Genomic DNA, 12,269 nt, shown 5'->3' with positions numbered 1-12,269 from the left:
AGTAGTGAGGCGAGGTCTCACCATACTCATTTCTAAGGAGCATTTTGGCGGTACTTCTTCCAAGACAGATTTGTTCGTTCTTCTGACAGTCCATGGTATATTCAATATCTCTTGCCAGCCTCGTAATTCAAAGGCATCAGTTCTTCGGTCTTCCTTATTCATTGTCCAGTTTTCACATGCAAATGAGGTGACTGAAAATATCATGGCTTGGGTCAGGTGAACCTTAGTCCTCAAAGTGACATCTTTCCTTTTTAAAATAAAACTTTAAAGAGATCTTTTGCAGCAGATTTGCCCAGTGCAATACGTTTTTGATTTCTTGACTGCTACTTCCCTGGGTGTTGATTGTGGATCCAAGTAAAATGAAATCCTTGACAAATTCAATCTTTTCTCTGTTTATTATGATGTTGCTTATTGGTCCAGTTGTGATGATTTTTGTTTTCTTTATATTGAGGTGTAATCCATACTGAAGGCTGTGGTCTTTGATCTTCATCAGTAAGTGCTTCAAGTCCTCTTCACTTTCGGCAAGAAAGGTTGTATCATCTGCATGTCACAGGTTGTTAATGAGTCTTCCTCCAACCCTAATGCCACATTCTTCTTCATATAGTCCAGCTTCTCAGGTTATTTGCTGAGCATACAGGTTGGATAAGTGTGATGAAAGAAGACAACCCCATCACACACCTTTCCTGATTTTAAACCACACACTATCCCCTTGCTCTGGTCGAACAGCTGCCTCTTGGCCTATGTATGGGTTCCTCACGAGTACAACTAAGTGTTGTAGAATTTCCATTCTTTGTAATGTTATTCATTGACTATGTTATGATCCACATAGTCAAATGCCTTTGCACAGTCAATAAAACACAGGTAAACATCTTTCTGATATTCTCTGATTTCAACCAAGATCTATCTGACATCAGCAGTGATATCCCTTGTTGCATGTCCTCTTCTGAATCTGGCTTGAATTTCTGGCAGTTCCCTGTGCATGTACTGCTGTGATGTTTTTGAATTCTTCTCAGAAAAAAAAAAAAAATTATTTTATTGTGTTTTAGGTGAAAGTTTACAATGCAAATTAGTTTTTCATTCAAAAATTTATTCACAAATTGTTTTGCGTTTGGCAAAATTTTACTTGCATGTGATACTGATGATACCCTTCTATGATTTCCACGTTCTATTGGATCACCTTTCTTTAGAATGGGCACAAATGTGGATCTCCTCCAGTTGGTTGGCCAGGTAGCTATCTTCCACATTTATCTCTGCATCTATCAGTTTAAGATAGATTTCCATTACCCAAGGTGCCAGGTTCCTACTATGTTCAAAGCTCCATCTGTTATTATTAACAGTGATCCTAAAACTACTCATTGACTCACAATTTGGCTTATGTAAAAATCAGATGAAAATGGGAAAATAACTGACTGTAAAGTTTCCTAGAATCAACAACTAAAAAGAAAAAAAGAGAGAGAAGGAAAAGAAAAAAAACCTCCTTTAACTGACAGCTCTCAGTGATCTGACCCATTGGCTTAGTTCCGGGCTAATCCCCATTGCTGATATCCTTAATACTTCAAGGAATGAAACTGATGAAGTGTTGAATCATTTTTCTTTTATTCTCTGGATAAGCACTAGCAAAAGTTATAATTTAGAGGAAAAAAAAGTCTTTGAAACACCTTTCTCGGAGAGCAATTGCTCTCTTTTCAACATAGGCAGCGTAGAGTTGTTTTAATTTGACAAATATTTACTGCATATCTACAATGTACCAGAAGGAGTTCTGGGGACACAACGAGTTAAGTGTTCAGCTGCTAACAAGAAAAAAAAGGTTGGTGGTTCAAACCTACTCAGCAGCTCTGTGGGAGAAAGACCTGGCAACCTGCTCCTGTAAAGATTACAGCTAGAAAACCGTACAGGGCAGTTCTACTCTGTCACAATGGGTCCCTATGAGTCAGAATCGACCTGACAACACCTAAAAACAACACTATGTGTCAAGGCCCCTGGGTGGCACAAGAGATTTGCATTGGACTTGAAGAAACCCTTGTAGTGCAGTGATCAAAGCGCTCAGCTTCTAACCAAAAGGTAGGCAGGTGCTCCATGGGAGAAAGATGTGGCAGTCTGCTTCTGTAAGGACTTAGAGCCTAGGAAACCCTATGGGGCAGTTCTACTCTGTCATATAGGGTCGCTATCAGTCAGAATCAACCACAATGGGCTTAAGGAGACCTGGTGGAGCAGTGGTTAAGCTCTAGGCTGCTAACCAAAAGGTCGGTGGTTTGAACCCTTCAGCCACTCCACGGGAGGAAGATGTGGCAGTCTGCTTCTGTAAAGATTACAGCCTTGGAAGCCCTATGGGGCAGTTCTACCCTGCCCCAAAGGGTCACTATGAGTCATAATCAACTCAACAACGATGGTTAATAACCTAAATGTTGATGGTTTAAACCCACCAACCACACTGTGGAAGAAAGGCCTGGCAATCTACTTCTGTAAAAAGTATAGCCAAGAAAACCCTGTAGAGCAGCTCTACTCTGTAACACATGGGATCAATTTGAATCAGGATCAACTCAATGGCAACTCAGTGGCAAGAAGTCCCCAGGTGGAAAAAATGGTAAGCATGGACTATTAACTGAAAGACTGGCAGCACCCAGAGGCATCTTGGAAGAAAGTCCTGGCAATCTGCTTCTGAAAGGTCACAGCCTTAAAAACCCTCTGGAGCAGTTCTGCACATACAGGTTCGCCATGAGATAAAACCAACTCAACAGCAATTGTTTTGGTTTTAGTGCTGTGTACCAGGGCACTATGCTAAAAGCTAAAGTTACAATGATAAGGATCATCAGATATTGTCCTCAGGTAACTAACTGGCTCATGGGGGAAACATCAATCAAATGATAATATAAAAAATATAAAATAGCAAGAGTGATCATTGCTATGAAGAGAGTTTATGGTGTTATGAGGGTGTGTAATAAGCGGTATTGACCTAGTCGAAGAAGACTGCCTTGAGAAAGCATTAGTTAAGCCAAGACCACAGGAGAAGGGTTGGCATTAACTAGAGAAAGATAGGTGTAGGGGTGTCCCAGGAGTGGCAACAGAGGCAAAATCGTTCCAGCAGGGACAGGCTATGTAAAGATGGAGAAGATGTTTATCTGCATATGTTTTATCATCACTTCTTCCAGGTCTGGCATAAATGGCTGCCACATAAAAGCATTCAATGAATGAATAGAATAAATCATTCTATTCTGCCTATGGCTTTTTCACATTTGTGAATTTCTTCCTGGTTGTAGAGTTGCCCTGTGCGTTTTGATCTATTCTGTAACCAGGCAGATGGCTACAGCCTTTACTGCTTTATGAACCCAAATCTGTATTTTAAGAGTCATAAATATTATAGTTAAGCAAGTAAAAATTAAATTTTTATGTTATCTTGCTTGAGTGCAGGACATCTGGCACCAGTAAGTTATCTTGTCTTCTGCAGGAAATTGAAGCCTGCTTGGTCTTCACTATACTGGCCATAAACAGGTTGCAAAATATAATTTTACGTTTCCATTAGTTTTATTTTGGGGTAATATAAATGGCTGGGTCATCCACTTACTTTTGACATTTAGTAATTCTCTTTCACAATAAAATTCAGTTTCCTTTGCTTCATGTTCCCTTAGAACCCACCCACATTAACTGCAAAAAAACATGTCGGCCAGTGCTGAAATGCTGCTTTATGGATGGCTCATATTGTCACACACAAGCCCCTAAAATCTTATATAGAGAAAATGTTTCATCTCAGTTTTCAGTGTTAAATGTGAAAGAGCCAGAATAGCTTTGATCTGTGGTTTGAACCAGCAAGGTTAAGCTCCCCAGTTCACAGCTGCCATTAAGTGGAATGCTGGGAAGTGCATTCATTGGATAGCCCTCGGTTTGAATCCTGATTCTTACTAGTGGGCCAGTCACTTAAACTCTCTTAGCTTCATTTTTCTCATCAGGAAAAAAGTGAGGTTCTCATGAAATTAAATAAAATGGTACATGTGAAAATACTGTGCACATGGAAGGTGTTTAGTGAGATATTAACTAGCTTCCCTTCTCTGAAGGCAGCCAGGGATAGAATCTCCTAACGATATCATACAGGGTATTGCTGGTTCAATGGTAAAATTCTCACCTTCTGTGAGAGAGACCCAGGTTCGATTCCCAGCCAGTACACTCCACGTACAGTCATCACCTGTCTGTCAGTGGTGGCTTGAGTGTTGCTATGATACTTAACAGGTAAGCTGGACTAGGAAGAAAGGCTTGGTGATCTACTGTCACAAATCAGTCAGTGAAAACCCTATGGATCACAGCAGTCTGATCTGCAGCCAATCGTGTAGAGGTCGCAAGACCAGGCAGATTTTCATTCCACTGTGCATGGGGGCTTCATGGATTGGGGCTGTCTTAACAGCAGCTAATAACAACACCAACTCTATTGTAAGGTCTGTGAAGCCAGGGACTCTGCTGTACTGTGTGCCACTGCATCACCAGTCCTTAGCATAATACTTGGCCCGTAGTCGATCGAGGTTCAACAAATTTTGGTTAAATATTTGAAGGTGAGGAATTTCAGGTTTTAAAGGTTTCACCAGTTTAAATGGACATAGTGGGGAGATACGAAATGACCTCTAGATGTAATCTCTAATGCTAGACGCCTGGTGTCACAGAAATGTATTTATCCAGCATTTGAACACCCTTGCAGCTGAGGGATAATTCCAAGTATGTGCAAGCCAGAGGGCAGATACTCTCTCTCCCTGCTTCCTGGTACCTAGAGTACCAATCTGTGGCCTAGACTCCGTCAATCAGATACTCCTCCAAACAGATGCTTCTCCTTGAGGCTTGAAACCCTGGGGAGTTATGCAAATCTGCACAGCAGTCAAAGAATATTCCCAGCAACTCGGAGGGAGCACCCACTGGTTTTAACACCAGCAGGGAGCATTCTTACCAGACCATTCCTATGATGCAACATGGGCTGTGTTCTTGGCTGCCTGATTTTGGCTGCCTGACCTCCCTTCTTGTTGTTATTAGCTGCTCTCTAGTTGGCCTACAACTCATGGCACAACTGAATTGAAACACTGCCAGGTCCTGCTCCTGCCCTTGATGGTTGCGGATCAGACTGCTGTGACTGGTTTTGGAAGTAGATCATCAGGCTTTTCTTTCTAGTCGTTCTTAGTCAGGAAGTTCCACTGAAACCTGTTCAGCATCACAGCAACACGCAAGCCTCCAGTGACAGACAGGTGGTGGCTACATATGAGGTACAGTGGCCAGGAATTCAAGCCAGGTCTCCTACGTGGAAGGCAAGAATTCCGTCAATAAACCACCACTGCCCCCTGGCCTCTCTTACCTGTTTATTTTCTAAGCTCAGATTCCCTAACCTTCCTGTTGCTTCTATGAACTATCTACTGTTGTTGTTGTTGTTAGGTGCCATCGAGTCGGCTCTGACTCGTAGCAGCCCTAGACACAACAGAACGAAACACTGCCCGGTCCTGAGCCATCCTTACAATTGTGGTTATGCTTCAGCCCATTGTTGCAGCCACTGTGTCAATCCACCTCATTGAGGGTCTTCCTCTTTCCTGCTGACCCTGTACTTTACCAAGAATGATGTCCTTCTCCAGAGACTGATCCCTCCTGACAACATGTCCAAAGTATGTAAGACGCAGTCTCGCTATCCTTGCTTCTAAGGAGCATTCTGGTTGTACTCCTTCCAAGACAGATTTGTTCATTTTTTTGGCAGTCCATGGTATATTCTTCTTCAACACCACAATTCAAAGATGTCAATTCTTCTTCAGTCTTTCTTATTCATTGTCCAGCTTTCTCATGCATATGATGCAATTGAAAATACCATGGCTGGGTCAGGCGCACCTTAGTCTTCCAGGTGAACTACCTACTAGTTATCCAATAAATTCCTTTTCTTCCAAGTCAGCCAAATTGATTGCTATTGTTCGCATCCAATGGTTCAGGTGCTAGTCCAGTGTTTCTGCTCCTGGCCTTTGTGGTCTCCCCATTAAGAACTATTTCTAGGGATACCTTTCAAAGTTACATTTGCATGGTTCTTAAAATCTCTTCTTCAAGATGGTCAATGTTTTTCATTATTCTTTTACATCTCTAACAACTCTATAGAAATGTATTATATGTTTTTTAATGAAGTTGAATTATATTCCCTCTGATCTACTCTTTGTCTCTTCCGTTGTTCTCATCTTTCCCAACCCTAACATTCATCCTTTGCTCATCTACTCTTTTTATTCGATACTTATTTCCCCTTAGGGTTTGTGTGATTTAATAAGCCCTTATTGTGCATGAACTACATGCCAGATATCATTCTCAAGACAAGCACACAAATAAGACAAAGCCGTCTCCTGTGTGAAAATAATAGTCGAATGAATAAAATGTAAAGCAGATTAATGCCAAGACGGGCAACATAAGCCAACACATTTTCAAAGCAGAGAGGAAAATATTACAGACATAAAAGTTGGGATTTGATTCTGTACTACATCTGACATCTCTTTCTATAACAATGAGATTCACTCATATCTATTAGTGTTTACGGTGCTCCTACTACATACTAGGGTCTTGGGTAATGGCTCCTTATTTCTCTCTTGTAGGATGAATAAACGTCTTTCTTAGGGTGTAAGGCTATCCATCTGTGTGTGTGTGTGTGTGTAACAACACCTACTTTGTGATACATGAACAACTGGAGAGACATTCTAGAATGTATAGCTAGAGTTGACAATAAGCAGCTCTGCCAAATGTCATACACAGTCACAGCTTTCTTTGAACTGCTTTTTTTTTTTTTTTTTACCTCATGTTACTGCTCCTCCAGAGAACCATGCTGGCACCTTTTTTCCCTGACATTCTCACTGCTGCCTATAATCCATCATTACAAAGAGAGGCCTTAAAAACGGCACTCAGGAGAGACGTTATTTCCTTTCCATTTCTCTCTCAGAAAGAGCAACTTATAATGGGGAGGGAAAAAAATTGCATTTAGGTTAAAGGAATATAAATAACAGGTAAGAATCTGTTTCTTCCCCCTTGGTTTTAAAAAAGGCCGTCATCCTTTGGCCTGCATTAAACATTAATATTATATACCTGGTAATAAACCCAGAGGATTTTTAGTGAGAGCTATTAAAGGGAAAGGATGGCTGAGACAGGTAACTTTGGAGAACGAAAATCGCAAGCTCATAAATACAACTTGCGAGGTCAGTCTTACGGGTAGCTAGTACTTTAAATTTGTGATTCCCCTGACTATACGGGTTGACGGGGGGACTACTGACTTTTTCTCAGACAAGACTGCAGTGTTCAAAATTACAACTTGAAAAAAGAAATGCCCCGAATTCCTAGGATAACCAAAAAGGCCAGCAGAACTGGGTTAAGACATTGCTGGTGAGTGAATGTAAGGCACATGTCCTGGATAAGAAAAGTGAATGGAGAAAACGCCATTTTCTACTTTTAAATTTTGATTTTGCCATTTGAAACAGCCCTGTGGTTTTTATTTCATTAACCAAATAAAATTTGCATTGACCACATACAGTTCTCATCGACTTTTCCCACATTTGTCGTTAGCTGCCATCAAGTCATACCGAGCTCATGGCGATCCCATGCACAATGAAACGAAACGCTGCCCCATTCTGCGCCATCCCCATGATCGGCTGTGGATCAGACCCTTGTGATCCACAGGGTTTTCATTGACTGTTTTTCAGAAGTAGATCACCAGGCCTTCCTTCTTAGTCTGTTTTAGCCTGAAAGTTCTGTTGACATCTGTTCAGCATCACAGCAACACAAGCCTCCACTGGCAGATGGATAGTGACTGCACATGAGGTACATTGACTGGGAATCCAACCTGGGTCTCCTGCGTGGCAGGTGAGAATTCTACCAGTGAACCACCACTACATCCCTCCCCACATTGACTGGTGTCAGATGACTATTTAGCTAATGCTTATTACTTTTTTATTACTACTTGCCATAACAATAATTTTACTGCCAATGCTGAGAGTAGAAGCTATAAATTTTATTAAAAATTCGAGCCCTTTAGGTGCACCCAGTCTCATTTTTTCCTGAGGCTAAGAGTCTGAGTACCTGCTAATTTAAAAGCTAGCAAAAGGCTTGAAACAGCGACATGTTGTGCCAATCTCTGTAACTACAGATGCAGCTGCAGAAGAGAGGCCAAGGGTTTGTTCCGTTTCCTTCCATTTTTGAAAACCATCTACACACCGAACTTGAAGCTTCCTTTTCCAACTTCTTACAAAGTTCAAAGAGGTGTGCTCACTGGCTGGGTACAAGGAGCTTTACTAATATCACTCATAAGTCCATGGTTTTCCAGGTGTCAAGGATATTACTTCTCCTGGATGAAGAAGAAGCTTTTGCCCCTGTCACATTCTCCCTGTCTTTCTTTTAAATGTGAGTTGACAGCTTGAATTCAGAGAGAAGCTTCACAATTAGAAGAGGGAGATGGAACCACACAGCATCTGTGCTCACAGCCCCCTTAGCTGCTCTAATTAGGATTCCCTTATTCTATTTCTTTTACTCAGGAGAGGACAGGGGGCCTTTTAATTGGGGCTATTAGAAGTTCTCTTTGCACAATGACACCCTCTGCTAAGTGAAGGTTCCAGCGAAGCCATGCCCACTCTGCAATTACTTCTTGCGATTCTGAGGAATAATGGTATCTTGTCTCATTTAAAAATAAATCTCAGGCTTATTCCTTATTACTTTCTCAGCTCTACCAACTCGCATGAATTTCTTCGTGCCAGTTAAGCAAACTTCCCATTATTTAAGGAGGTGGTTTTGATCGTAACTGTCCCTTGCTAATAAGACATATTAAACTGGATTTCATTCGCCCACAGCTCTTTTTTCCAGATACAAGACTAATTTAAACAAGCTCAGATCTCTGCATCTTGAGGTTACTCTGGGGTGAAATTGTGAAGCTTTGGAATTTCCTAAGCCGTGTTCCGCTTAGTGTCACAGAACTCACCTGAAATAACCTGCACGTTCAATGTTCTCAGTTTCTCAGAATCACTCTCTCTTAAGAGAACAGATGTAGGCCTGTATTTATGACCTGTTCCAAGAAGAGAAATTAAATATTTAGATGACAAGCAAGCACATTCTCAATATATATTCCTCATGTTGGTTCAAAGGATCACCAAGGAAAATGGGCCTTTCACAACAGGGCCTGGAGAAACAAGGCATTAAGAGCTTTTCCTTATTAAACTATTTTCCGTTAACAAATGCAGGTTCTTCCTAAGACCAGTGGCTTTGCCACTGTCATTAATGCTACTATCCCATCTCATCTCATGCATGACTAATATTTAATAATGTTTAATGTCCTAACTGGAGCTCTCGTGGTGCAGTGGTTAAGAGCTCACCTTCTAACCAAAAGGTTGGCAGTTCAGATTCACCAGCCACTTCTTAGACACCCTATGGGGAAATTCTACGCTGTCCTATAAGGTTGCTATAAGTTGGAATTGACTCAACAGCAGTGGGTTTGGTTTGGTTTTTAGGATGTCCTAACTGGTGTGGCATTTGTAATTACTTTATATTCTTGGATTTGCAAGGTAAGCCTTTAAAATCCACTAAGCCTATCCTTTGAGTAGATGTTCATAAGAACTTAACGGGACTCCCCTCCCATTTCCCCCTCCCGCCAATATTGGTCTCGTTCTTTATATTTTTTCTGATGTTCTTTTCCCTAATAAATACTCATACGGAAAAGTGGGTTAAAAAACTCAAAACTATGTGCTATTTGCAAATAGCACACATTTATTTAAAATAATATAATTTTCAAAACTAGAAAGACCCTGGGTCTTGGTTCTGACATTTTACTAGCTGTATAACTCTTTGGACAAATACTTAACCTGTCTAGAGCTTTTTTTTTTTTTAATCTATAAAATGAAAATAATAGCACATACCCTGTTTACTTTGAGAATCTAGTGGAAAGCTTATGAAAGTGCTCTGAAAATGTTTATTCTACAAATACATAATATTAATGATATTATTAACTGAAGTATTAAGAACCTTATGTACTAAGGTATACATGACAAACCTTGAAACTGCTCTCAGAAATATCTGCAACAAATACTTAGCCAAAAGAATGGCACCTTCTTCCCTCAAACCTAGAGACAAGCACTTGTTCCACCTACTGCAAGGACTAACACTGCCTTGCCTTGTACACAACAGAAGAGCCTTGGGAAATAATGCAACAAACACAATAGTACTTTCTTTTTTTAAAACCTATGCACCAGATACTGTGCTAAACTTCTTACGCGATCTCTTTAGTTGAATCCTTACCTCAGTCCTGTTTACAGAGGATTACCTTTGTTTTACCATACTCAGATATGACAACTTGCTCGAAGTCGCATAGCTAGTAAGTGGTAGTCCGAGGATTCTGACCCAAGTCTATTTTTCTCCAAAGCCTATTCTTATAATGATTACTCGTATCGTGCACTGTCCAGCAGGCCTGATATTCAGCCAGTGTATGCATGGATACACACCAGTAGGACTGAGCCAGTAGTTTGCAGTCAATGTCCATCCTGGTAGTGGGTGCCTATGTCATAACTGTTGTTACTGATTTTTAATATCACCTCTAGTATCCTGATTTGCAATTATACAGCTTAGCCCTACACTGCCATTAATCTACTGACATTCCTACAATTATTAAAGATTGTCTTCAACCACATTCATCACCTAAGACCACTCCTGCTTAAGATCCCTAACTCTGAAGTTATCACCACTCCTGTTCTTCCACCTCTCTTCCACCATCACTTCCACTAAGCCTCTCCTTCATTGCATCTCAACTTCCAGTTCATCAAATCCTTCCTATTCACCCGATCTTTCTTTTCTTCCTAAATTCACTTGTCTGGGTAGTAGAAAGACACATGAAACTCTTTGGATGCTGGCACTGTGCCTTGCTTATGCTTATATTCCTAGAATTGCCACTTACACACGGTGTTGTTCTTGTTGGCTGCCATCAAGTCGGTCCCCAGCTCATGGCAGCCTCATCCACAAGGGGCTTTGAATTGTTGTGATGCACAGAGTTTTCATCAGTTGATTTTTCAGAAATATATTGCCAGGCCTTTCTTCCTAACCTGTCTTAGCCCAGACTTTCTGCTGAAATATGTTCATGAATATATTATACTCATGAATATAATTTCTTTTTTAATTCAGTTTGGCATATACTGAACAAGCCTCCACTAACAGACAGGTGGTTGCTGTGAGTAGGTGCTCAACATACGTCCAATTGAACTAAAAAAGCAATTATATCCATGCATAAAATTAGGATTTCCTTGACACTAAATGGATTATCCCATACAATGGATTTAGTTCTAAATACTTACTCTGCCATTTCCGCATTCTCCTATGGCCTTCAAGTATTTTATGGATAATGAAGATGATCAATAATATAAAAATTAACAGAACTAAAACATACCAAGTGATCTTCACGGAACAAATGAAATCTGTAAAGAAAAAAATACTGTGAAAATACAATAAAATGATGCAACAGATAAGAAGCAATGTGGGAGTATAGCTGGATGCTACTACATATTCTGCCTTTCACTGAAAACCTGGGTATATAACCACAACCATTACAGGGTCGCTTATCCTCCTGAATTCTTTCCTGGTGTATTAAATGAGGAAACTTGACCAGGTGACTTCTAGGAATCTGTTTAGTACCAAAAATTCTAGTATCAGTTTCACTTACAAGTTATCTTGATATCAATTTCATCTTCATTGCTGTCCCTGGGTTAAGACCACAGTATGGCAGAATCCTAGAGTCAGAGCCATTTGTAATTTTGGCCCTGGACCAACCAGTACAAAAATATGCCCTCAAATTAACAACGATGGAGTGGGTTTAAGGAGAATAGGGAAGAGAGAGAGAGAGGAGGCAGAAGGAGAGGGCAGGATTGAGGCACGTAGGTGACCAGAGCAGATGAGAACCCCTTTCTGCAAAGTAATAGAAGTTTCACTGGCTTGCACTCCAATAATCAGATCAAGTGCATGCGTTAATTAAGCATACAGTTACCCTGGCCTAGATTTAGCAATTTTCATTTATAACAATTTACTTTTTTTTTTTTCTCGAGCTAACTTTTTGAAATCTTCAGTTCAGCCCTTTTACTTCATCATTTCTTATATTACTTTAGCTATTCTACATTCAAAAGCAAGTTTCAGAGTCTCTTCTGACATTCATTTTGGTCTTCTCTTTCTTTCCTGTCCTTTCAATGACCTTTTGCTGTCTTCATGTATGATGTCCTTGATATCTCCCCAAAACTCAACTGGTCTTCAGTCGCTAGTGCTCAATGCAGCAA

The 12,269-nt window shown here is 40.5% G+C and overlaps 1 protein-coding gene across 1 annotated transcript in view; it reads right to left on the bottom strand.

Annotated features, from left to right (window-relative positions):
• The window catches only part of TMEM156 (transmembrane protein 156), a 52,760-nt gene that overhangs the window by 16,509 nt on the left and 23,982 nt on the right, over window positions 1-12,269 (bottom strand). The window contains exons 4-5 of the mRNA XM_003411393.3: window positions 11,301-11,420; window positions 8,945-9,028 (exon numbers count right to left, since the gene is read on the bottom strand). Of these exons, the coding sequence (XP_003411441.2) occupies window positions 8,945-9,028; window positions 11,301-11,420 (204 nt within the window). The remainder of the gene's footprint in view (window positions 1-8,944; window positions 9,029-11,300; window positions 11,421-12,269) is intronic.

This window comes from Loxodonta africana, chromosome 5, assembly GCF_030014295.1.
Source record: "Loxodonta africana isolate mLoxAfr1 chromosome 5, mLoxAfr1.hap2, whole genome shotgun sequence".
Classification (NCBI taxonomy): Eukaryota; Metazoa; Chordata; class Mammalia; order Proboscidea; family Elephantidae; genus Loxodonta; species Loxodonta africana.
This window is presented reverse-complemented; position numbering and strand designations above follow the sequence as displayed.